Consider the following 27,810-nt stretch of genomic DNA (forward strand, 5'->3'; position numbering starts at 1 on the left):
CAAATACTTAGATATCAATATTGCAATACTTTTGCTAAATAATCATCAGTAATGTGGATCTCATGACGAAGTGTAAATGACAAATAATAGAACAGCTAGAACAGTCTGGTAAGTTCAGAAAATTACACTCTTGAATGAAATACACTCAATCACTTTACTGTAATGTAGCCTTTAAAACCAGGAAAAGATGACACTGATGCCATATCACGATATGTATCTAAATTTTTATTTAATAATAATAATATATTAGATTTATATAGTGCTTTTTAGTGAGCTCAAAGACGCTTTAACATAGTCGGGGGGAAAACGGTGTGAGACAGACAGGAGACGAACGACAAAAAGCGACATACACAGGCACAATCACATCCAGACACACGGACTGATGGGAAGGGGGAGGGAGGGGGCTATGGGTATTTAACGATTTTGAAATAGATTTTTTAATGCCAGAATCAATATATTTGCTTCACCGAAGCCTATGTGGAGGTAGAAGGAAGCTACCGCTTTTATTGTTGTAGTCTGAGTAACGTGACGTCATATCCGTTCTGAATCCGTCAACCAAAACAAACCACCGCAAGCAGAAACGAGAAAGTCTAAAACGTTGGAGGGTCGTCGTGGATACGACCTGCACCCTCCCATGTTAAATCCAGCGTGGTAAACACTACACATCCAGTAAAGGATGGAAAGACTTTGGGTTTCACACATTGACAGGAAAAGCAGAGCTAGACATAACGGCTAAAGCTGCATGCTAACGTCTAAAAAAGGCCAAAATATGTCCGAAAATAAGTCAGAACAAAGGCTGAAAAAATGCCAAAGTATGTCCAAAAATGTTTCCAAAAAAGTTCGAAATATGTCCGAAAAAAAGGCAAAAATATGTTCAAACAAAAGTCTAAAATACGTCCGAAAAAAGGCTGATATATGTCTGAATAAAAGTCTGAAAAACGTCTGAAATATTTCCGAAAAAAGGCAGAAAAATATCTAAAAATAGGCGGAAAAAAGTGCGAAAACGTTAACAGGAAACGTTATCGTATCACGGTAACATGCAGTCGAGCTGGCCGTCGCTCTCATCTCCCTGGTCAAATGGGCCGACGCTACAACTCTAGAGCACCCAGATACTGACATTTCTGTTCTCTGCACTGAAACGGCCCCGATGGAGCTGACCATGGATGGATAAAGAGAACGGAGCTGACGGGAGAGCTAGAGACCACCTTGGAGAAGTTAGAGGAAGTAGACACGTGGGACTACGTCCGCTTTTCAAGATATGGTGTTAACAAAGGGAACTGTATTTACTAAATACATATATGGAAATCAGACTGATGGATTATATTCACCAGAAGTATAAAACATTACACAAATCGCAAAATCAAATCACCATACTTTAAAATCACAATACATATTGAATCAGGAGATAGTTGAATCGACCCAGCTCTAGTAAACATTCACTTGATTTGTCAGACTCAGACTGCTGAATCTTCATATTAGTTTCAGTTGAACTTCTGAAGTCATTTCTTACAGTGTAGTTGTGTTATGAAGGGACCACTTCACAGGAGGAATGATTACTGCCACCAATAACTCTTTTAATGTACATATGACATGTGGCTGTTGTTTACAGACACACTTGAACAAATGTGGACCTTTCCTGTAAATGACATAAACCTGCTAAGCTCCCAGATACAGTGAGAAGAAGGCCATGTAATAAATGAAGTAATGAAGTCCAACAAGTCTGATTTAATATTGATCCTCTAATTCCAGACTTGACAGAGATCAGCAGCATTTTATTGATGTGTGTTGACATGAACAGGTGTATGAATGTTGTGGTGACATCTGGATGATGTCTGTAGAAGGCTGACATGATGATGATCCACAATAACACAATGACAAAGTCACTCTACTCATTTTAGGGAAAAGATCATTGATTAGGACATAGTGATGTTGAGCTACACATTTAAAACCTGAACACATCTGATTGGATTATAAAGTGATTTTTATCTTCATCATTTATTCTTTATTCAGATTGAGGCGCTGCAGTTTGTCAGAGATCAGCTGTGCTTCTCTGGCCTCAGCTCTGAAGTCCAACCCCTCCCATCTGAGAGAGCTGGAGCTGAGCTACAACAACCTGAAGGATTCAGATGTGAAGCTGCTGTCTGATCTGGTGAAGAGTCCACACTGTAGACTGGAGACTCTGAGGTCAGTAGAGGGTCGGAGTCGGTCCATGCTGGTTTCAGCAGTATTGTTGTGATGTGTTTCCTCCGTTAAGCTGTGAGAGGAGAACGGTGACACACAGAGCGAGAGAGAACAGTCAGCCAATCAGATCAGCCAGAAGCTTGTTGTGATCATGTGTTAGAGTTGATGTGAAGAAGATGTTGTTGTTGTGTTCATGTCTCCAGGAAATAAAGCTGGATTACAGCTGACAGCATCACATCATGTATAGAGACAGTGGTCCTCATCCATCAAACTGTCGTACCATCAACTCTGATCAGAAAGTGTGTGTTCTCTCATTGAGAGATAGAACATCATAGAACCATGGTTACATTTAGTAACCATGTGGTCTTTATACAGACCAGAACCTCTGCTGAAGTCCAGTAATCACAGCTGACGTTTTACTGTTCAGTCTGTGTATGAACATGTGGGACCTTTAAAGAGGACCTATCAGGCTGATGTTCAGCTTCATACTTGTATTTAAGGTTTCTACTAGAACATGTTAACATGCTTTAATGTTCAAAAATCACTTTACTTTTCTTCTCCCGGCTGTGCTGCAGCACCTCTTTACACCCTCTGTCTGAAACGCTCTGTCTGATCTCCTTGTCCAAAAAGACTCCATATTTAGTCGGGCTGTCAGAGTTAACACAATAATAACCCGTTAACGCAAGTTTGTTTTAACGCCAGTAATTACTTTAACTCATTAACGCAACTTGTGATTTTCAGGTTGTAGCAGCTCAGTTTTAAAGCTAGAGTGAAGATACTGGTATCATAGTAAACTATAAAACCTGATGAATCCATCGGTACCAACCAGGTCAGACTAGCTGGTCATGAAGGAGGCTAAATAACGCTCCAAACTTACTCTAAAGTTTGGCGAGGAAAAACTGGCATGGCCATTTCCAAAGGGGTCCCTTGACCTCTGACCTCCAGATCAGTGAATGTAAATGGGCTCTATGGGTACCCACGAGTCTCCCCTTTACAGACATGCCCACTTTATGATAATCACATGCAGTTTGGGGCAAGTCATAGTCAAGTCAGCACACTGACACACTGACAGCTGTTGTTGCCTGTTGGGCTGCAGTTTGCCATGTTATGATTGGAGCATATTGTTTTATGCTAAATGCAGTACCTGTGAGGGTTTCTGATCAATATCTGTCATTGATTTGTGTTGTTAATTGATTTACAATAATAAATATATACATACATTTACATAAAGCAGCATATTTGCCCACTCCCATGTTGATAAGAGGATTAAATACTGGACAAATCTCCCTTTAAGGTTCATTTAGAACAGATAAAACATATGCGATTAATCACGATAAATCATGGACAATCATGCGATTAATTTCGACTAAATATTTTAATGGATTGACAGTCCTAATATTTACACATTTGTCATGTGATATTTAAAAGTAGGTAAAACATTCAAAATGTGACTGAAAGCAACCTAACAGCAGTAAATCCATCATTAAAGTGAGCAGTGAAAAGCTCTCTGTTTCTGCAGTAATGATGCTCTCAGGACTCTCAGCAGGTTATTTCCACTGTGTACTGTGTGATCGTGAGATAATATTACACAGAGACATAATCCAGGCTAAGAGCAACACAGTTTAAACTGACACATGCAGAAAGGTCACGACTGTGTGAATGTGTAAATGAACAGACTTGTAATATCACTGCCCCGTCTAGAGCACCAGAGATCTGACTAGAACTACTTTGTGTACTCTGCTGAGTTAATGTGATCACATGTATTGTTATGGCCTGTATGACAATAATTTAGCCTTCTTCTCTCAGCTGCAGACCCAGCAGTGTACATATATATATATATATATATATATATGTACAGTATATATATATATATATGATCTTCATATAGTCCCTCATCTGAATCAGCTTCTTGAGCCGTATGTTGCTGTGAGACACGTCAGAGTCGTGCTCCTACAGTCCCTCAGACTGAATGCGTTGCCTTGGTTACTTTGCTACCAATACTTTATGTATGCTGTGGGTGATTAGAAGATGTGAAAGTAAGCCTGCTTACCGCTGTGAATTATGTTTATAGATTTATTCTTTTACTTTCTCCCCAGTCTGTTTCACACCGCCGGGGTTGGAGCTGAAAGAATGAGACTAAAGTATTGTAATTCCTCCAGGAGATGAAGAAAGTATCTTCTATTCTATTCTATAAGAATACATTTAATCAACTCATTAATCTGATGGAATCACGTGTAATTAGTTCTAGTCAGATCTGTCGTGATATTAAAAGTCTGTTAATTTACACATTCACACAGTCAGCTGTCCTTCCTGCATTTGGCAGTTTAAACTGTGTTAATTCTAGTCTGGATTATGTGTTTAACTTGTCTAGTATGCGTTTGTAAAGTGTGCCGCTCTGCTGACCGTAGACTGGTCCATGTCTCTGATTGGTCATGTGCTACAAACCCCGTCCCTTCTATGTGAACGCGCTCACAGCCAGACTGAGAAACCCTGGGTTGACTTACCGAGTTGATCAGAACTGTCGTAGGACCGCTTAGCGGGATCTTGGTTGAGGGGTTAGTTAAACCAGATAAGGAGAAGATACCCTGGGTGTGTTGGACTGGCTTCGTAGTACAGGCCTCTGGTCTGTGAGCTCTGAGCTCAGTGTGTTCACTCCAATACGTTAACATGAGAGCAGAAAGGAAGCTGGCTACGCTGCACAGACTGAAGTCCCTCTGCTCTTTATACTGGATGCTGACTGACAGCTGATGAAGGGAGTCTCTGTAAACACTGATTGATGACTTCTGGTGTCTTCTTCTTCTCTCCTCAGATTGTGGTAGTGATCTCTAACCACCATCATCCCTGTGTGTTCCTCTGGACCTGACAGAGTATCATCAGTGTATCTGTCCTTCTGCACAGTCTCTGCAGACACACTGAGACTCCTCCACTCCTTCTGCTCCACACTCCACCACCTCCTCCACCTGGACCTGGGTTTCACTTTGTCTTTATTCATTCATATATTCTGAACCCAAAGTGCCTCTGCAGATCAGTTCTGTTTATGACAACAGAACTGTAGATTAATACATTTAAATAGATGTTTCTGCTTTGCTTTCTGTTGCAGCTCCACCCGGTGGAACGATGGAGTTCTGCACTTAATTTTCACACACTACTATATATATATATATATATATATATACTTCCCCCAGTCATAGATAGATAATATGAGGTTAGAATGATTTATTCCAGATGTGTTCCCCAGATGTATATTCTCTTGTTCTTATTGTTTTATAGCTCAACATTATATTTTCCTCCTCTGTGTAGTTTTATTGAATAATCTTTATTTTACATTTATATTACTGTTTTTATTTTCTATGACTGAATGTGGTTTTGAATCTGTCGATGTTCTCATTAAATGAGTCGACACAAAGAGATGCTTTGACTCCTCGTTTGAAACTGTTTCCATCAATCAATATTTGTTGAGCTGTTGTGATTGGTGTTCTCAGCATTAACATTGTTTTAGGACTAAGTCGTGAGCTAATTGGACTCATCATCATTAATGATCTTACAGCAGTCAGATCATTAATGACCTCAGTAGTTAAAGCCCACACAGCAGCTGTGACTGACATCTTAAAATGCTCCTAAAGCAGAAGTGAATGAATAAACTTTAATAAATCTAAATATGTATTGTGTGTGTTTAAAAAGGTTTCATTTCTGTTTGTGTCGCTGAAAAGCCGATGACATCAGGTTCTCCTGTTCATTAATATTCATGAGCTCCCTCTCCTCATTGGATACTGATAACAGTCCAATAATATGAAGTGAACACTTGTATCCAGAGAATCTGTGTCCATCCGTCACAATCACAATGTGGAGCCCTGTTCTATAAAGCCAGTTTACCAAATAAGCCGGGCTTATTTCAGTTAGTCTGACTCATTTTCAGTTGATTCGGTTCCATGAAGCAAATTCAACATAGTTCAAGCTCAGTTACTATGGCAACTGATGCTGGGAAACTAACCCGGTCCGGGGCAGGCTAACTGTCAGGCGAAGAGTTCCTGTAACACTGACACTATATATATATATATATATATATATATATATATATATAAATGGGTCATAATATATCATTGGGTGAACCTGGGACGCCGTGAATCACTGCTGAACCCTCTGGAGGTGTCGTGGGCCTCTCAGTGAAACAGCGAGGAAAGAGGACACGCACTTGATAATGAGCAACTGAAGGGATCCCAACAACTAGTCCAATAGAACAGATTTACCACAAACATTCAACATCAACACATCTGGAGATACGTGGTTTCCACTGGACAGGAAGGGGATGAAAAACTGTCCTCTGTAAAGTAACTGAAGCTGTCAGATAAATGTAGTGGAGTAAACAGTACAGTATGTCCCTCTGAGATGTCATAATATAATATATATACAGTATATATAATAAATAAATATATATATAAATTGGTCATAATATAATATAAATATATATGTATAAATTGGTTATAATATATCATTGGGTGAACTGTCCTCTGTAGAGTAACTAAAGCTGTCAGATAAATGTAGTGGAGTAAACAGTACAGTATGTCCCTCTGAGATGTAGTGGAGGAGAAGTAGGAAGTAGCAGGAAATGTAAATACTCCAGTAAAGTATCTTGAGTTAAGTTCAGTACTAAAGTACTAAATGTACCTAGTTACATTCCACCACTGAATATAATCAGGTTGATTAATTAAATCCTGTGTGTAGCTGTAGTTTCCCTCCTGACCTCCAGGTGGAGACTTTCTGTCACTTTAAACTGAAAAACCAGACCGGAAGTACTAGTAACCGGAAGTGTGGTTGTGTGGTTGTGACGTCGGGCTGTTGGCGGGATAGTTAGCTGAGCATCTGTGATCTGCCTCTTTAACCAGATCACAGCTGTGTGACCTCTGATCGTTTCCATGGAAACCAGAGCATCCCTCAGAGAAGAGCTGCAGCTGTTTCCATGGTAACACGGACCATGTTATCAGCAGAGACAGCAGGACCTGAACATCTCCGTGTGAGTCCAGGACAACAGAGTCCAGCAGTCAGAGCGGAGACCTGCTGGATCTCAGAGACCAGGACAGGGACCAGGACCAGGACCAGGAGCCCGGTTCAGAAAGCAGCTTTAGCAAACTGTGAGATGGAAAAGGTTTCGGCTCCAGAACAGCTGATCAGAGTTTGTTCCATCAAATGTGAGGATGAAAACAGCCTTCATCATCAATGGAGCTCCGATACTACGATTCACCATGGCAACAGGTAACCAAGAGACACAGCCTCCATCTGGATCCACGTAGAGATGGTAATGCATGGATACACTGACTGTGTGATAGACTGTAGTCTACATTACATTACATAGTTATTCAGCTTTAATGTGACTGTGTTAGACTGTAGTCTACATTACATTACATAGAGTTATTCAGCTTTAATGTGACTGTGTTAGACTGTAGTCTACATTACATTAAATAGGTTATTCAGCTTTAATGTGACTGTATTAGACTGTAGTCTACATTACATTACATAGTTATTCAGCTTTAATGTGACTGTGTTAGACTGTAGTCTACATTACATTACATAGAGTTATTCAGCTTTAGTGTGACTGTGTTAGACTGTAGTCTACATTACATTACATAGAGTTATTCAGCTTTAGTGTGACTGTGTTAGACTGTAGTCTACATTACATTACATAGAGTTATTCAGCTTTAGTGTGACTGTGTTAGACTGTAGTCTACATTACATTACATAGAGTTATTCAGCTTTAATGTGACTGTATTAGACTGTAGTCTACATTACATTAAATAGGTTATTCAGCTTTAATGTGACTGTGTTAGACTGTAGTCTACATTACATTAAATAGGTTATTCAGCTTTAATGTGACTGTGTTAGACTGTAGTCTACATTACATTAAATAGAGTTATTCAGCTTTAATGTGACTGTATTAGACTGTAGTCTACATTACATTAAATAGGTTATTCAGCTTTAATGTGACTGTATTAGACTGTAGTCTACATTACATTACATAGAGTTATTCAGCTTTAATGTGACTGTATTAGACTGTAGTCTACATTACATTACATAGAGTTATTCAGCTTTAATGTGACTGTATTAGACTGTAGTCTACATTACATAGAGTTATTCAGCTTTAATGTGACTGTATTAGACTGTAGTCTACATTACATAGAGTTATTCAGCTTTAATGTGACTGTATTAGACTGTAGTCTACATTACATTAAATAGGTTATTCAGCTTTAATGTGACTGTGTTAGACTGTAGTCTACATTACATTAAATAGGTTATTCAGCTTTAATGTGACTGTGTTAGACTGTAGTCTACATTACATTAAATAGAGTTATTCAGCTTTAATGTGACTGTATTAGACTGTAGTCTACATTACATTAAATAGGTTATTCAGCTTTAATGTGACTGTATTAGACTGTAGTCTACATTACATAGAGTTATTCAGCTTTAATGTGACTGTGTTAGACTGTAGTCTACATTACATTACATAGAGTTATTCAGCTTTAATGTGACTGTATTAGACTGTAGTCTACATTACATTACATAGAGTTATTCAGCTTTAATGTGACTGTATTAGACTGTAGTCTACATTACATTACATAGAGTTATTCAGCTTTAATGTGACTGTGTTAGACTGTAGTCTACATTACATTAAATAGGTTATTCAGCTTTAGTGTGACTGTATTAGACTGTAGTCTACATTACATTACATAGTTATTCAGCTTTAATGTGACTGTATTAGACTGTAGTCTACATTACATTACATAGTTATTCAGCTTTAATGTGACTGTATTAGACTGTAGTCTACATTACATTACATAGAGTTATTCAGCTTTAATGTGACTGTATTAGACTGTAGTCTACATTACATTAAATAGAGTTATTCAGCTTTAATGTGACTGTATTAGACTGTAGTCTACATTACATTACATAGTTATTCAGCTTTAATGTGACTGTATTAGACTGTAGTCTACATTACATTACATAGTTATTCAGCTTTAATGTGACTGTGTTAGACTGTAGTCTACATTACATTACATAGAGTTATTCAGCTTTAATGTGACTGTATTAGACTGTAGTCTACATTACATTACATAGAGTTATTCAGCTTTAGTGTGACTGTGTTAGACTGTAGTCTACATTACATTACATAGAGTTATTCAGCTTTAATGTGACTGTATTAGACTGTAGTCTACATTACATTACATAGTTATTCAGCTTTAATGTGACTGTGTTAGACTGTAGTCTACATTACATTAAATAGAGTTATTCAGCTTTAATGTGACTGTATTAGACTGTAGTCTACATTACATTACATAGTTATTCAGCTTTAATGTGACTGTGTTAGACTGTAGTCTACATTACATTAAATAGAGTTATTCAGCTTTAATGTGACTGTATTAGACTGTAGTCTACATTACATTAAATAGAGTTATTCAGCTTTAATGTGACTGTATTAGACTGTAGTCTACATTACATTACATAGTTATTCAGCTTTAATGTGACTGTGTTAGACTGTAGTCTACATTACATTACATAGATTTATTCAGCTTTAATGTGACTGTGTTAGACTGTAGTCTACATTACATTACATAGAGTTATTCAGCTTTAGTGTGACTGTGTTAGACTGTAGTCTACATTACATTAAATAGAGTTATTCAGCTTTAATGTGACTGTATTAGACTGTAGTCTACATTACATTACATAGAGTTATTCAGCTTTAGTGTGACTGTATTAGACTGTAGTCTACATTACATTACATAGAGTTATTCAGCTTTAATGTGACTGTTAGACTGTAGTCTACATTACATTACATAGTTATTCAGCTTTAATGTGACTGTATTAGACTGTAGTCTACATTACATTACATAGAGTTATTCAGCTTTAGTGTGACTGTATTAGACTGTAGTCTACATTACATTACATAGAGTTATTCAGCTTTAATGTGACTGTATTAGACTGTAGTCTACATTACATTACATAGAGTTATTCAGCTTTAATGTGACTGTATTAGACTGTAGTCTACATTACATTACATAGAGTTATTCAGCTTTAATGTGACTGTATTAGACTGTAGTCTACATTACATTACATAGAGTTATTCAGCTTTAATGTGACTGTATTAGACTGTAGTCTACATTACATTACATAGAGTTATTCAGCTTTAATGTGACTGTATTAGACTGTAGTCTACATTACATAGAGTTATTCAGCTTTAATGTGACTGTATTAGACTGTAGTCTACATTACATAGAGTTATTCAGCTTTAATGTGACTGTATTAGACTGTAGTCTACATTACATTAAATAGGTTATTCAGCTTTAATGTGACTGTGTTAGACTGTAGTCTACATTACATTAAATAGGTTATTCAGCTTTAATGTGACTGTGTTAGACTGTAGTCTACATTACATTAAATAGGTTATTCAGCTTTAATGTGACTGTGTTAGACTGTAGTCTACATTACATTAAATAGAGTTATTCAGCTTTAATGTGACTGTATTAGACTGTAGTCTACATTACATTAAATAGGTTATTCAGCTTTAATGTGACTGTATTAGACTGTAGTCTACATTACATTACATAGAGTTATTCAGCTTTAATGTGACTGTATTAGACTGTAGTCTACATTACATTACATAGAGTTATTCAGCTTTAATGTGACTGTATTAGACTGTAGTCTACATTACATAGAGTTATTCAGCTTTAATGTGACTGTGTTAGACTGTAGTCTACATTACATTACATAGAGTTATTCAGCTTTAATGTGACTGTATTAGACTGTAGTCTACATTACATTACATAGAGTTATTCAGCTTTAATGTGACTGTATTAGACTGTAGTCTACATTACATTACATAGAGTTATTCAGCTTTAATGTGACTGTGTTAGACTGTAGTCTACATTACATTAAATAGGTTATTCAGCTTTAGTGTGACTGTATTAGACTGTAGTCTACATTACATTACATAGTTATTCAGCTTTAATGTGACTGTATTAGACTGTAGTCTACATTACATTACATAGTTATTCAGCTTTAATGTGACTGTATTAGACTGTAGTCTACATTACATTACATAGAGTTATTCAGCTTTAATGTGACTGTATTAGACTGTAGTCTACATTACATTAAATAGAGTTATTCAGCTTTAATGTGACTGTATTAGACTGTAGTCTACATTACATTACATAGTTATTCAGCTTTAATGTGACTGTATTAGACTGTAGTCTACATTACATTACATAGTTATTCAGCTTTAATGTGACTGTGTTAGACTGTAGTCTACATTACATTACATAGAGTTATTCAGCTTTAATGTGACTGTATTAGACTGTAGTCTACATTACATTACATAGAGTTATTCAGCTTTAGTGTGACTGTGTTAGACTGTAGTCTACATTACATTACATAGAGTTATTCAGCTTTAATGTGACTGTATTAGACTGTAGTCTACATTACATTACATAGTTATTCAGCTTTAATGTGACTGTGTTAGACTGTAGTCTACATTACATTAAATAGAGTTATTCAGCTTTAATGTGACTGTATTAGACTGTAGTCTACATTACATTACATAGTTATTCAGCTTTAATGTGACTGTGTTAGACTGTAGTCTACATTACATTAAATAGAGTTATTCAGCTTTAATGTGACTGTATTAGACTGTAGTCTACATTACATTAAATAGAGTTATTCAGCTTTAATGTGACTGTATTAGACTGTAGTCTACATTACATTACATAGTTATTCAGCTTTAATGTGACTGTGTTAGACTGTAGTCTACATTACATTACATAGATTTATTCAGCTTTAATGTGACTGTGTTAGACTGTAGTCTACATTACATTACATAGAGTTATTCAGCTTTAGTGTGACTGTGTTAGACTGTAGTCTACATTACATTAAATAGAGTTATTCAGCTTTAATGTGACTGTATTAGACTGTAGTCTACATTACATTACATAGAGTTATTCAGCTTTAGTGTGACTGTATTAGACTGTAGTCTACATTACATTACATAGAGTTATTCAGCTTTAATGTGACTGTTAGACTGTAGTCTACATTACATTACATAGTTATTCAGCTTTAATGTGACTGTATTAGACTGTAGTCTACATTACATTACATAGAGTTATTCAGCTTTAGTGTGACTGTATTAGACTGTAGTCTACATTACATTACATAGAGTTATTCAGCTTTAATGTGACTGTATTAGACTGTAGTCTACATTACATTACATAGTTATTCAGCTTTAATGTGACTGTTAGACTGTAGTCTACATTACATTACATAGTTATTCAGCTTTAATGTGACTGTATTAGACTGTAGTCTACATTACATTAAATAGGTTATTCAGCTTTAATGTGACTGTGTTAGACTGTAGTCTACATTACATTACATAGAGTTATTCAGCTTTAATGTGACTGTATTAGACTGTAGTCTACATTACATTACATAGAGTTATTCAGCTTTAATGTGACTGTATTAGACTGTAGTCTACATTACATTACATAGAGTTATTCAGCTTTAATGTGACTGTATTAGACTGTAGTCTACATTACATTAAATAGAGTTATTCAGCTTTAATGTGACTGTATTAGACTGTAGTCTACATTACATTACATAGAGTTATTCAGCTTTAATGTGACTGTGTTAGACTGTAGTCTACATTATATTAAATAGATTTATTCAGCTTTAATGTGACTGTATTAGACTGTAGTCTACATTACATTAAATAGAGTTATTCAGCTTTAATGTGACTGTATTAGACTGTAGTCTACATTACATAGAGTTATTCAGCTTTAATGTGACTGTGTGATAGACTGTAGTCTACATTACATTACATAGAGTTATTCAGCTTTAATGTGACTGTTAGACTGTAGTCTACATTACATTACATAGTTATTCAGCTTTAATGTGACTGTTAGACTGTAGTCTACATTACATTACATAGTTATTCAGCTTTAATGTGACTGTATTAGACTGTAGTCTACATTACATTACATAGAGTTATTCAGCTTTAATGTGACTGTATTAGACTGTAGTCTACATTACATAGAGTTATTCAGCTTTAATGTGACTGTGTTAGACTGTAGTCTACATTACATTACATAGAGTTATTCAGCTTTAATGTGACTGTATTAGACTGTAGTCTACATTACATTACATAGAGTTATTCAGCTTTAATGTGACTGTGTTAGACTGTAGTCTACATTACATTAAATAGGTTATTCAGCTTTAGTGTGACTGTATTAGACTGTAGTCTACATTACATTACATAGTTATTCAGCTTTAATGTGACTGTATTAGACTGTAGTCTACATTACATTACATAGAGTTATTCAGCTTTAATGTGACTGTATTAGACTGTAGTCTACATTACATTACATAGAGTTATTCAGCTTTAATGTGACTGTATTAGACTGTAGTCTACATTACATTAAATAGAGTTATTCAGCTTTAATGTGACTGTATTAGACTGTAGTCTACATTACATTACATAGAGTTATTCAGCTTTAATGTGACTGTGTTAGACTGTAGTCTACATTACATTACATAGTTATTCAGCTTTAATGTGACTGTGTTAGACTGTAGTCTACATTACATTAAATAGGTTATTCAGCTTTAATGTGACTGTATTAGACTGTAGTCTACATTACATTACATAGTTATTCAGCTTTAATGTGACTGTGTTAGACTGTAGTCTACATTACATTACATAGAGTTATTCAGCTTTAATGTGACTGTATTAGACTGTAGTCTACATTACATTACATAGAGTTATTCAGCTTTAGTGTGACTGTGTTAGACTGTAGTCTACATTACATTACATAGAGTTATTCAGCTTTAATGTGACTGTATTAGACTGTAGTCTACATTACATTACATAGTTATTCAGCTTTAATGTGACTGTGTTAGACTGTAGTCTACATTACATTAAATAGAGTTATTCAGCTTTAATGTGACTGTATTAGACTGTAGTCTACATTACATTACATAGTTATTCAGCTTTAATGTGACTGTGTTAGACTGTAGTCTACATTACATTAAATAGAGTTATTCAGCTTTAATGTGACTGTATTAGACTGTAGTCTACATTACATTAAATAGAGTTATTCAGCTTTAATGTGACTGTATTAGACTGTAGTCTACATTACATTACATAGTTATTCAGCTTTAATGTGACTGTGTTAGACTGTAGTCTACATTACATTACATAGATTTATTCAGCTTTAATGTGACTGTGTTAGACTGTAGTCTACATTACATTACATAGATTTATTCAGCTTTAATGTGACTGTGTTAGACTGTAGTCTACATTACATTACATAGAGTTATTCAGCTTTAGTGTGACTGTGTTAGACTGTAGTCTACATTACATTACATAGATTTATTCAGCTTTAATGTGACTGTGTTAGACTGTAGTCTACATTACATTACATAGATTTATTCAGCTTTAATGTGACTGTGTTAGACTGTAGTCTACATTACATTACATAGAGTTATTCAGCTTTAGTGTGACTGTGTTAGACTGTAGTCTACATTACATTAAATAGAGTTATTCAGCTTTAATGTGACTGTATTAGACTGTAGTCTACATTACATTACATAGAGTTATTCAGCTTTAGTGTGACTGTATTAGACTGTAGTCTACATTACATTACATAGAGTTATTCAGCTTTAATGTGACTGTTAGACTGTAGTCTACATTACATTACATAGAGTTATTCAGCTTTAATGTGACTGTATTAGACTGTAGTCTACATTACATTACATAGAGTTATTCAGCTTTAATGTGACTGTATTAGACTGTAGTCTACATTACATTACATAGAGTTATTCAGCTTTAGTGTGACTGTATTAGACTGTAGTCTACATTACATTACATAGAGTTATTCAGCTTTAATGTGACTGTATTAGACTGTAGTCTACATTACATTACATAGTTATTCAGCTTTAATGTGACTGTTAGACTGTAGTCTACATTACATTACATAGTTATTCAGCTTTAATGTGACTGTATTAGACTGTAGTCTACATTACATTAAATAGGTTATTCAGCTTTAATGTGACTGTGTTAGACTGTAGTCTACATTACATTACATAGAGTTATTCAGCTTTAATGTGACTGTATTAGACTGTAGTCTACATTACATTACATAGAGTTATTCAGCTTTAATGTGACTGTATTAGACTGTAGTCTACATTACATTACATAGAGTTATTCAGCTTTAATGTGACTGTATTAGACTGTAGTCTACATTACATTACATAGAGTTATTCAGCTTTAATGTGACTGTATTAGACTGTAGTCTACATTACATTACATAGTTATTCAGCTTTAATGTGACTGTATTAGACTGTAGTCTACATTACATTACATAGAGTTATTCAGCTTTAATGTGACTGTATTAGACTGTAGTCTACATTACATTAAATAGAGTTATTCAGCTTTAATGTGACTGTATTAGACTGTAGTCTACATTACATTACATAAAGTTATTCAGCTTTAATGTGACTGTGTTAGACTGTAGTCTACATTATATTAAATAGATTTATTCAGCTTTAATGTGACTGTATTAGACTAGTCTACATTACATTAAATAGAGTTATTCAGCTTTAATGTGACTGTATTAGACTGTAGTCTACATTACATTACATAGAGTTATTCAGCTTTAATGTGACTGTATTAGACTGTAGTCTACATTACATTAAATAGAGTTATTCAGCTTTAATGTGACTGTATTAGACTGTAGTCTACATTACATTACATAGAGTTATTCAGCTTTAATGTGACTGTGTTAGACTGTAGTCTACATTATATTAAATAGATTTATTCAGCTTTAATGTGACTGTATTAGACTGTAGTCTACATTACATTAAATAGAGTTATTCAGCTTTAATGTGACTGTATTAGACTGTAGTCTACATTACATTAAATAGAGTTATTCAGCTTTAATGTGACTGTGTTAGACTGTAGTCTACATTACATTAAATAGAGTTATTCAGCTTTAATGTGACTGTGTTAGACTGTAGTCTACATTACATTAAATAGAGTTATTCAGCTTTAATGTGACTGTATTAGACTGTAGTCTACATTACATTAAATAGGTTATTCAGCTTTAATGTGACTGTATTAGACTGTAGTCTACATTACATTAAATAGAGTTATTCAGCTTTAGTGTGACTATTAGACTGTAGTCTACATTACATTACATAGAGTTATTCAGCTTTAATGTGACTGTATTAGACTGTAGTCTACATTACATTAAATAGAGTTATTCAGCTTTAATGTGACTGTATTAGACTGTAGTCTACATTACATTAAATAGAGTTATTCAGCTTTAATGTGACTGTATTAGACTGTAGTCTACATTACATTAAATAGAGTTATTCAGCTTTAATGTGACTGTGTTAGACTAGTCTACATTACATTAAATAGAGTTATTCAGCTTTAATGTGACTGTATTAGACTGTAGTCTACATTACATTACATAGTTATTCAGCTTTAATGTGACTGTGTTAGACTGTAGTCTACATTACATTAAATAGGTTATTCAGCTTTAGTGTGACTGTATTAGACTGTAGTCTACATTACATTACATAGTTATTCAGCTTTAATGTGACTGTATTAGACTGTAGTCTACATTACATTACATAGTTATTCAGCTTTAATGTGACTGTATTAGACTGTAGTCTACATTACATTACATAGAGTTATTCAGCTTTAATGTGACTGTATTAGACTGTAGTCTACATTACATTACATAGAGTTATTCAGCTTTAATGTGACTGTATTAGACTGTAGTCTACATTACATTAAATAGAGTTATTCAGCTTTAATGTGACTGTATTAGACTGTAGTCTACATTACATTACATAGTTATTCAGCTTTAATGTGACTGTATTAGACTGTAGTCTACATTACATTACATAGTTATTCAGCTTTAATGTGACTGTTAGACTGTAGTCTACATTACATTACATAGAGTTATTCAGCTTTAATGTGACTGTATTAGACTGTAGTCTACATTACATTACATAGAGTTATTCAGCTTTAGTGTGACTGTGTTAGACTGTAGTCTACATTACATTACATAGAGTTATTCAGCTTTAATGTGACTGTATTAGACTGTAGTCTACATTACATTACATAGTTATTCAGCTTTAATGTGACTGTGTTAGACTGTAGTCTACATTACATTAAATAGAGTTATTCAGCTTTAATGTGACTGTATTAGACTGTAGTCTACATTACATTACATAGTTATTCAGCTTTAATGTGACTGTGTTAGACTGTAGTCTACATTACATTAAATAGAGTTATTCAGCTTTAATGTGACTGTATTAGACTGTAGTCTACATTACATTAAATAGAGTTATTCAGCTTTAATGTGACTGTATTAGACTGTAGTCTACATTACATTACATAGTTATTCAGTTTTAATGTGACTGTGTTAGACTGTAGTCTACATTACATTACATAGATTTATTCAGCTTTAATGTGACTGTGTTAGACTGTAGTCTACATTACATTACATAGAGTTATTCAGCTTTAGTGTGACTGTGTTAGACTGTAGTCTACATTACATTAAATAGAGTTATTCAGCTTTAATGTGACTGTATTAGACTGTAGTCTACATTACATTACATAGAGTTATTCAGCTTTAGTGTGACTGTATTAGACTGTAGTCTACATTACATTACATAGAGTTATTCAGCTTTAATGTGACTGTTAGACTGTAGTCTACATTACATTACATAGTTATTCAGCTTTAATGTGACTGTATTAGACTGTAGTCTACATTACATTACATAGAGTTATTCAGCTTTAGTGTGACTGTATTAGACTGTAGTCTACATTACATTACATAGAGTTATTCAGCTTTAATGTGACTGTATTAGACTGTAGTCTACATTACATTACATAGTTATTCAGCTTTAATGTGACTGTTAGACTGTAGTCTACATTACATTACATAGTTATTCAGCTTTAATGTGACTGTATTAGACTGTAGTCTACATTACATTAAATAGGTTATTCAGCTTTAATGTGACTGTGTTAGACTGTAGTCTACATTACATTACATAGAGTTATTCAGCTTTAATGTGACTGTATTAGACTGTAGTCTACATTACATTACATAGAGTTATTCAGCTTTAATGTGACTGTATTAGACTGTAGTCTACATTACATTACATAGAGTTATTCAGCTTTAATGTGACTGTATTAGACTGTAGTCTACATTACATTAAATAGAGTTATTCAGCTTTAATGTGACTGTATTAGACTGTAGTCTACATTACATTACATAGAGTTATTCAGCTTTAATGTGACTGTGTTAGACTGTAGTCTACATTATATTAAATAGATTTATTCAGCTTTAATGTGACTGTATTAGACTGTAGTCTACATTACATTAAATAGAGTTATTCAGCTTTAATGTGACTGTATTAGACTGTAGTCTACATTACATAGAGTTATTCAGCTTTAATGTGACTGTGTGATAGACTGTAGTCTACATTACATTACATAGAGTTATTCAGCTTTAATGTGACTGTTAGACTGTAGTCTACATTACATTACATAGTTATTCAGCTTTAATGTGACTGTTAGACTGTAGTCTACATTACATTACATAGAGTTATTCAGCTTTAATGTGACTGTATTAGACTGTAGTCTACATTACATAGAGTTATTCAGCTTTAATGTGACTGTGTTAGACTGTAGTCTACATTACATTACATAGAGTTATTCAGCTTTAATGTGACTGTATTAGACTGTAGTCTACATTACATTACATAGAGTTATTCAGCTTTAATGTGACTGTGTTAGACTGTAGTCTACATTACATTAAATAGGTTATTCAGCTTTAGTGTGACTGTATTAGACTGTAGTCTACATTACATTACATAGTTATTCAGCTTTAATGTGACTGTATTAGACTGTAGTCTACATTACATTACATAGAGTTATTCAGCTTTAATGTGACTGTATTAGACTGTAGTCTACATTACATTACATAGAGTTATTCAGCTTTAATGTGACTGTATTAGACTGTAGTCTACATTACATTAAATAGAGTTATTCAGCTTTAATGTGACTGTATTAGACTGTAGTCTACATTACATTACATAGAGTTATTCAGCTTTAATGTGACTGTGTTAGACTGTAGTCTACATTACATTACATAGTTATTCAGCTTTAATGTGACTGTGTTAGACTGTAGTCTACATTACATTAAATAGGTTATTCAGCTTTAATGTGACTGTATTAGACTGTAGTCTACATTACATTACATAGTTATTCAGCTTTAATGTGACTGTGTTAGACTGTAGTCTACATTACATTACATAGAGTTATTCAGCTTTAATGTGACTGTATTAGACTGTAGTCTACATTACATTACATAGAGTTATTCAGCTTTAGTGTGACTGTGTTAGACTGTAGTCTACATTACATTACATAGAGTTATTCAGCTTTAATGTGACTGTATTAGACTGTAGTCTACATTACATTACATAGTTATTCAGCTTTAATGTGACTGTGTTAGACTGTAGTCTACATTACATTAAATAGAGTTATTCAGCTTTAATGTGACTGTATTAGACTGTAGTCTACATTACATTACATAGTTATTCAGCTTTAATGTGACTGTGTTAGACTGTAGTCTACATTACATTAAATAGAGTTATTCAGCTTTAATGTGACTGTATTAGACTGTAGTCTACATTACATTACATAGTTATTCAGCTTTAATGTGACTGTGTTAGACTGTAGTCTACATTACATTACATAGATTTATTCAGCTTTAATGTGACTGTGTTAGACTGTAGTCTACATTACATTACATAGATTTATTCAGCTTTAATGTGACTGTGTTAGACTGTAGTCTACATTACATTACATAGAGTTATTCAGCTTTAGTGTGACTGTGTTAGACTGTAGTCTACATTACATTACATAGAGTTATTCAGCTTTAATGTGACTGTTAGACTGTAGTCTACATTACATTACATAGAGTTATTCAGCTTTAATGTGACTGTATTAGACTGTAGTCTACATTACATTACATAGAGTTATTCAGCTTTAATGTGACTGTATTAGACTGTAGTCTACATTACATTACATAGAGTTATTCAGCTTTAGTGTGACTGTATTAGACTGTAGTCTACATTACATTACATAGAGTTATTCAGCTTTAATGTGACTGTATTAGACTGTAGTCTACATTACATTACATAGTTATTCAGCTTTAATGTGACTGTTAGACTGTAGTCTACATTACATTACATAGTTATTCAGCTTTAATGTGACTGTATTAGACTGTAGTCTACATTACATTAAATAGGTTATTCAGCTTTAATGTGACTGTGTTAGACTGTAGTCTACATTACATTACATAGAGTTATTCAGCTTTAATGTGACTGTATTAGACTGTAGTCTACATTACATTACATAGAGTTATTCAGCTTTAATGTGACTGTATTAGACTGTAGTCTACATTACATTACATAGAGTTATTCAGCTTTAATGTGACTGTATTAGACTGTAGTCTACATTACATTACATAGAGTTATTCAGCTTTAATGTGACTGTATTAGACTGTAGTCTACATTACATTACATAGAGTTATTCAGCTTTAATGTGACTGTATTAGACTGTAGTCTACATTACATTACATAGAGTTATTCAGCTTTAATGTGACTGTATTAGACTGTAGTCTACATTACATTAAATAGAGTTATTCAGCTTTAATGTGACTGTATTAGACTGTAGTCTACATTACATTACATAGAGTTATTCAGCTTTAATGTGACTGTGTTAGACTGTAGTCTACATTATATTAAATAGATTTATTCAGCTTTAATGTGACTGTATTAGACTAGTCTACATTACATTAAATAGAGTTATTCAGCTTTAATGTGACTGTATTAGACTGTAGTCTACATTACATTACATAGAGTTATTCAGCTTTAATGTGACTGTATTAGACTGTAGTCTACATTACATTAAATAGAGTTATTCAGCTTTAATGTGACTGTATTAGACTGTAGTCTACATTACATTACATAGAGTTATTCAGCTTTAATGTGACTGTATTAGACTGTAGTCTACATTATATTAAATAGATTTATTCAGCTTTAATGTGACTGTATTAGACTGTAGTCTACATTACATTAAATAGAGTTATTCAGCTTTAATGTGACTGTATTAGACTGTAGTCTACATTACATTAAATAGAGTTATTCAGCTTTAATGTGACTGTGTTAGACTGTAGTCTACATTACATTAAATAGAGTTATTCAGCTTTAATGTGACTGTTAGACTGTAGTCTACATTACATTAAATAGAGTTATTCAGCTTTAATGTGACTGTATTAGACTGTAGTCTACATTACATTAAATAGGTTATTCAGCTTTAATGTGACTGTATTAGACTGTAGTCTACATTACATTAAATAGAGTTATTCAGCTTTAGTGTGACTGTATTAGACTGTAGTCTACATTACATTACATAGAGTTATTCAGCTTTAATGTGACTGTATTAGACTGTAGTCTACATTACATTAAATAGAGTTATTCAGCTTTAATGTGACTGTATTAGACTGTAGTCTACATTACATTAAATAGAGTTATTCAGCTTTAATGTGACTGTGTTAGACTGTAGTCTACATTACATTAAATAGAGTTATTCAGCTTTAATGTGACGGGACAAAACACAAGAGCAGCAACTGAAGATGAAAGATATCAAATCTCTCCATCAGAGACAGACGTGACTGTAAGCTCACAGTCTGATCCAGTAATAATGTGTTTGTTGATTTAAAGGTTCAATAGAGAAGATTTTAAATAGTAGAAAATCTATTTGGATCTCGGCTCAACAGCATTCAGTGACTTTATTTCAGCTACTTCAACAAATGGAGTTAATTTAAACCCAGTCAGTGAAATGCTGTTAAACATCGACTATATTCGATGTATCGCCCACCCCTAGTCCCGAGTAACAAACTAATATCTGACACACAGTACACCTTCGATACGGACTGAATGAATGAGGAAATAAAACACTAATCACGCCTTCTGAAACAGAGACCAGGACCAGGACCAGGACCAGGGACAGGACAAGGGACAGGACCAGGGACAGGACCAGGAGCACTACAAGAGCAGAATGGAGGAGCAGCAGAACCCGGACCAGCGGAGCAACAAGGTCCCCAGAAGACCAGCAGCAGGCCCGTCCTCTGATACCACCGATGTTCAGGTCAGTGTTCATGACTTCATGGCTTCATAATGACACTAAAGACACAAAGAAGAGTCAATAACTGAATGAATGACTGTTTAAACGACACAAAACTGATGATTTTATCCACAAAACTGAAAAATGTGTTGGAAAAAGGACACATGCGCAGATAGAAGGAAGTTACCGCTTTTATTGTGTAGTCTGAGTAATGTGACGTCATATCCGTTTAAAACCAAAACAAAGCCGAAGGTAGAAAGCAGAAAGCGGTGGAGGGTCCGCGGGGATACGACCTGCAGCCTCACCAGTGTTTCCTCTGTATGCCAGCAGCAGCAGCAGCAGCAGCAGCAGCAGCAGCAGCAGCAGCAGCAGCAGCAGCAGCAGCAGCAGCAGCAGCAGCAGCAGCAGCAGCAGCAGCAGCAGCAGCAGCAGCAGCAGCAGCGCTGATGAAATACGACCGCTGCTGCTGAATGTTTTTATGAGAGGAGAGGGCTCCGTCTGATCTCTTTAGAAACCAACGTTATATTATTTTGCGCTACAGACGCTTCATATCCGGGTCAATTCACACACCTGTGAGTAAAGCATATACTGTAAACAAACATCTTTGCAATTACCTGATGTCAGTTTGGTTCGGCACACAGATTAATTACACAGTTTAACCATCATAGTCGTTGCGTGCGGCCCGGACCGGAAGCGGCTGCACAGTAAACTGCCGGGGCCGGTAGAAAACGGAGCTGCAGCTGCATTCACTTGCATCCAGACGTCAGAGTTTCGCTCTTATGAATTTCCAACCAGCCACAACCCTCTATAAATATATACTGAAGTGGCAGCTGGGGTTGCTGTATTAGTGTTAAAACTGCCAAGGAATGTCCTCGGGCGCTCGCATAAAGACCCTCTCCATCTCAAATGTGATGAGGTTGGAAGAGGTCCGGCTAGGAGCTGCTAAGGTTTGGCTGTATGGGCCAGAAACAGAACCCGTCTCAGTGTTAGTGTTAGTGTTAGGTGACTCTTGGGCAAACAGGCCGTCCTGAGGTATTTCTTGCCTGGACTCTGCTTTTTGCACGGCAACCTGAAGCTGTTCATACAGAACGTCAGTCTTCTTGCGCAACCGGGCATAATCTCAAAATTGCTATTCATTTTACTTAGCTAGTAAAAGGCAACCCCAGTGGTCTTCGTTGTAGTGGAAGACTGTTGTGCTGCTGTAAATGTACAGGTGAGAGGCTTTTACATGTGGCTTACAAACTGAAGTATTGGAGGCTATTTTTACTCTTCTCCTATTAGGATGTTAATGAGGTGACTTCAGCACCTCTGGTGAGTAATAGCTATTTAAGAGTGTGTAAGCCAAATTGCTATTTGAACAAGAAAGGAAAAGTACTAACCACTAGTACACACTGAAGCAATCCACAAACCACAAATGACTATATGCTTGGCAAATAGTGTGCAAATGAATTTTCAAAAATCAAAATGTCTGAAAAATTAATAACTGAAATTTGATAATTCTGTATTGTTTTGCATAAATATTGCAATAAAGCTGGTATTAGATCGCCTCACACGGGGCACCAACATGTTGGGATTGGGTAGAAGCAGGTTTGGTTATTAGCAAATATTAAAGATTATTGATATTAATAACATTATTAATAAGCATAAATATTAACAGGGCACCACCCTGGGATCAAGGACCAATAACTGAACTGTTGATAAAGTCTAAAAAAGGGTTGTTCATTCAAAATGTCAGTATTTAAAGACTACTTTGAGGTAAATGGTGAAGAAGTTAATCTGAGCACTGAATATCACAACCAGCTGCTCAGGTACACCGTGCACTACCTGCTCAGATACTCTGTACATTACCTGCTCAGGTGCGCCGTGCACTACCTGCTGAGGTGCGCCGTACACTGCCTACTTAGGTACACCATGCACTCCCTGCTCAGGTACACCATGCACTACCTGCTGAGGTACGCCGTACACTACCTGCTTAGGTACACCATGCACTACCGACAAACAGAATTACAGAAATTCAAGCGCCCTCATTCAACATGAGATGGTGTAATTACTATAGCAATGGAAACTAGGGAATTATGAAATGTCAAGGGGGCAGCTGTGGGGATCAATCAAATGTCTGCAGAGGGACACGGCCCTGCAGTTGGTTGTCACAGGTGGTAGTGCATTAGTCAAACTGGAACATTGTGGGTTATGTTCCACAGACATGCTCTAAATGTTCTTTATGGTTCTAGATAGGTCGCTCCACCATGGCATCTCACTGACTCTCTCTCTCTGTATGTCTGTTGCTATAGAAACGGAGAAGAAGAAAGGGACTGATTCATCAGAGAGTTCACACTGGAGAGAAACTACACAGCTGTGACCAATGTGAGAAAACTTTCTCTTTTCAGAGTACCCTCAAAGTCCACCAACGTATTCACACTGGAGAGAAAACCTACAGCTGTGATGAATGTGGGGCAGCTTTCACTATATCAGGTGATCTGAAAATACACCAACGCATTCACACTGGAGAGAAACCCTACAGCTGTGATGAATGTGGAGCAGCTTTCACTACATCAGGTAATCTGAAAAGACATCAACGCATTCACACTGCAGAGAAACCCTACAGCTGTGATGAATGTGGGGCAGCGTTCACTCAATCAGGTGTCCTAAAAAGACATCAACGCATTCACACTGGAGAGAAACCCTACAGCTGTGATGAATGTGGGGCAGCTTTCACCCAATCAGATGCCCTAAATACACATCAGCGCATTCACACTGGAGAGAAACCCTACAGCTGTGATGAATGTGGCGCAGCTTTCACTCAATCAGGTGACCTGAAAAAGCATCAACGCATTCACACTGGAGAGAAACCCTACAGCTGTGATGAATGTGGGGCAGCTTTCACTACATCAGGTGCCCTAAAAACACATAAACGCAATCACACACATTCAGTTTAACACACATGGGGAAAAGACACTGGACCACTGCTATATCCCTTTCCGCAACGGCTACAAAGCCCTCCCCTGCCCGCAGTTTAGCAAATCGGATCACTCCTCCAGCCTCCTTCTTCCCGCCTATAGGCAGAGACTGAAACGTGAAGCCCCTGCCTATAGGACCGTTCACTGCTTGTCAGACCAATCAGAAGCCATCCGTCAGAATTGTTTGGATCACGTGGATTGAGAGATATTCAGGACTGCCAACAGCAGCATCAGTGACTTCACAGACACAGTCACCAGCTTCATAAAGAAATGCAAGGAGGGCGTAGTCCCCAGAAAAACAATGAAAACCAAGCCAAATCTAAAGCCCTGGATAAACAGTGATGTCTGTGCAGCCCTCAATGCTCGGAACACAGCCTTCACCTCAGGCTCACCAGAGGACTACAAACACTCATGTTACTCTTTAAGGACAGTAATCAAACAAGCAAAGAGGGACTACAGACAACAGGTGGAGTCCAAGCTCACTTCCAACAGCCCAAGGCACTTGTAGCAAGGACTCCAAACCATGACAGACTTTAAAGGACCTAGACAACAAATCACAAACACAGCACCCACCCTCCCGGACGAACTTTATCGTTTTTACGCCATGTTTGACTCCTCTGTCAGACCCTGTGTCATGTCCTGCCTCACCCCTGCAGACAATCAGAACCCCCCCTTACCACCAGTGCCCCCCTTGCTCTCTCTGGACTGTCCCCACCTGCTTCAAATCCACCACCATCATCCCCATCCCCAAACAACAGAAAGTGACCAGCTTCAATGACTGGCGCCCCATAGCCCTCACCCCCATAGCCCTCACCCCCATAACCCTCACCCCCATAGCCCTCACCCCCATAGCCCTCACCCCCATAGCCCTCACCCCCATAGCCCCCCATAGCCCTCACCCCCATAGCCCTCACCCCCATAACCCTCACCCCCATAGCCCTCACCCCCATAACCCTCACCCCCATAGCCCTCACCCCCATAACCCTCACCCCCATAGCCCTCACCCCCATAACCCTCACCCCCATAGCCCTCACCCCCATAGCCAGCAAGTGTTTTGAGAAGCTGGTTAAATCCTGTGGGTCATTAAGGAAACCCACCCCCTCCTGCCCTCGGGTAGAAGATACAGGACCTACCCAGAAGGACTCACACCAGCAGACTGAGAAACAGTTTTTCCCCCCAGACCATCAGACTCTTGAACAGATAACTCATACGACTCTCTCTCTCACGAAAAGTGCAATAAACAAGTGCAATATGTATATATATATATGTATATATATATATGTATATAAATTATATGTGTATATATATATACATATATATATATATGTATATATATATATATGTGTATATATATATATATATATATATATATGTATATATATATGTGTATATATATATATGTATATATATATATATACACATATATATATATATATATATATATATATATATGTATATATATATATGTGTGTATATATATATATGTGTATATATATATATATATATATACATATATATAATGGTTAATCCATTTGAATTCAGTTGATCAGGTTTTATTCAGTGGTTTATATTATATAGGTGTTTGGTACCGTTCTGCAGCATAAAGCCCAGATGTCAAATACGGAATAAGTAATTATGTGAAGAGAATTAATTAGTATCAGTCCTGCAAAATAAGTTTAACTGAAAGTATCAATATAGTTTATTACATGTGAAGAGTAATATGTAATGAGTAATGTTCATTGTCGTATTCATTGTATTTCTTCATTCATCCTTTATCACAGGGCGGCTGTGGCTCAGAGGGTAGAGCAGGTTGTCCACCAATCGGAAGGTCGGTGGTTCGATCCCCGGCTGCTCCGGGTCACATGTCGATGTGTCCTTGAGCAAGACACTTAACCCCAAAATTGCTCCCGGAGGCAGAGCCATCGGTGTGTGAATGAGTATTTAGATTAAATCCTGATGGGCAAAGTTGGCACCTTAGTAGCCTCTGCCATCAGTGTATGAATGTGTGTGTGAATGGGTGAATACTGACATGTAGTGTAAAGAGCTTTGAGTGGTCGGAAGACTAGAAAAGCGCTATATAAGTCCAAGTCCATCATTCAATTCCTTTTTCCTGTTATTTTATCATTTATTCACTTATTCATCTCTTAGTAGTTTCGTCACGTAGTTAGTTAAATAAACATTTAATTTATAAAGAACTTGGTTATTTGATGTGTGTGTATATAAAACAACTCCAATCACTGTACACTATGCCCAAGAACTCCGTAACATCCCTGAGATTATGAGATTCAACTGATTAATATCACATTTTGAGGTTTTCCCAGCGTCCTAAATTGAATAATTTAATTGAATATAAGGTTTCATTCTGAATTTAAAACTAATTGTGTATGACAGCTGAAGCTGATTGCCGGCACTCTCCTTCACCTTTTGAAA

At 35.9% G+C, this 27,810-nt stretch overlaps 2 protein-coding genes across 2 annotated transcripts in view; one reads left to right on the forward strand and one right to left on the reverse strand.

Annotated features, from left to right (window-relative positions):
* LOC141754340 (homeobox protein MOX-2-like) overlaps nucleotides 1-27,810 on the reverse strand; it is a 258,572-nt gene that overhangs the window by 83,076 nt on the left and 147,686 nt on the right. The gene's annotated exons all lie outside the window — the stretch shown is intronic.
* LOC141754748 (uncharacterized) lies at nucleotides 7,006-26,626 on the forward strand. Its single transcript, XM_074613997.1, has 3 exons — nucleotides 7,006-7,431; nucleotides 22,279-22,447; nucleotides 24,715-26,626. Exons 1-3 carry the CDS (start codon nucleotides 7,139-7,141, stop codon nucleotides 25,357-25,359), a joined length of 1,107 nt encoding a protein of 368 aa, XP_074470098.1. The 5' UTR covers nucleotides 7,006-7,138; the 3' UTR covers nucleotides 25,360-26,626.

Source organism: Sebastes fasciatus, chromosome 17 (assembly GCF_043250625.1).
Source record: "Sebastes fasciatus isolate fSebFas1 chromosome 17, fSebFas1.pri, whole genome shotgun sequence".
NCBI lineage: Eukaryota > Metazoa > Chordata > Actinopteri > Perciformes > Sebastidae > Sebastes > Sebastes fasciatus.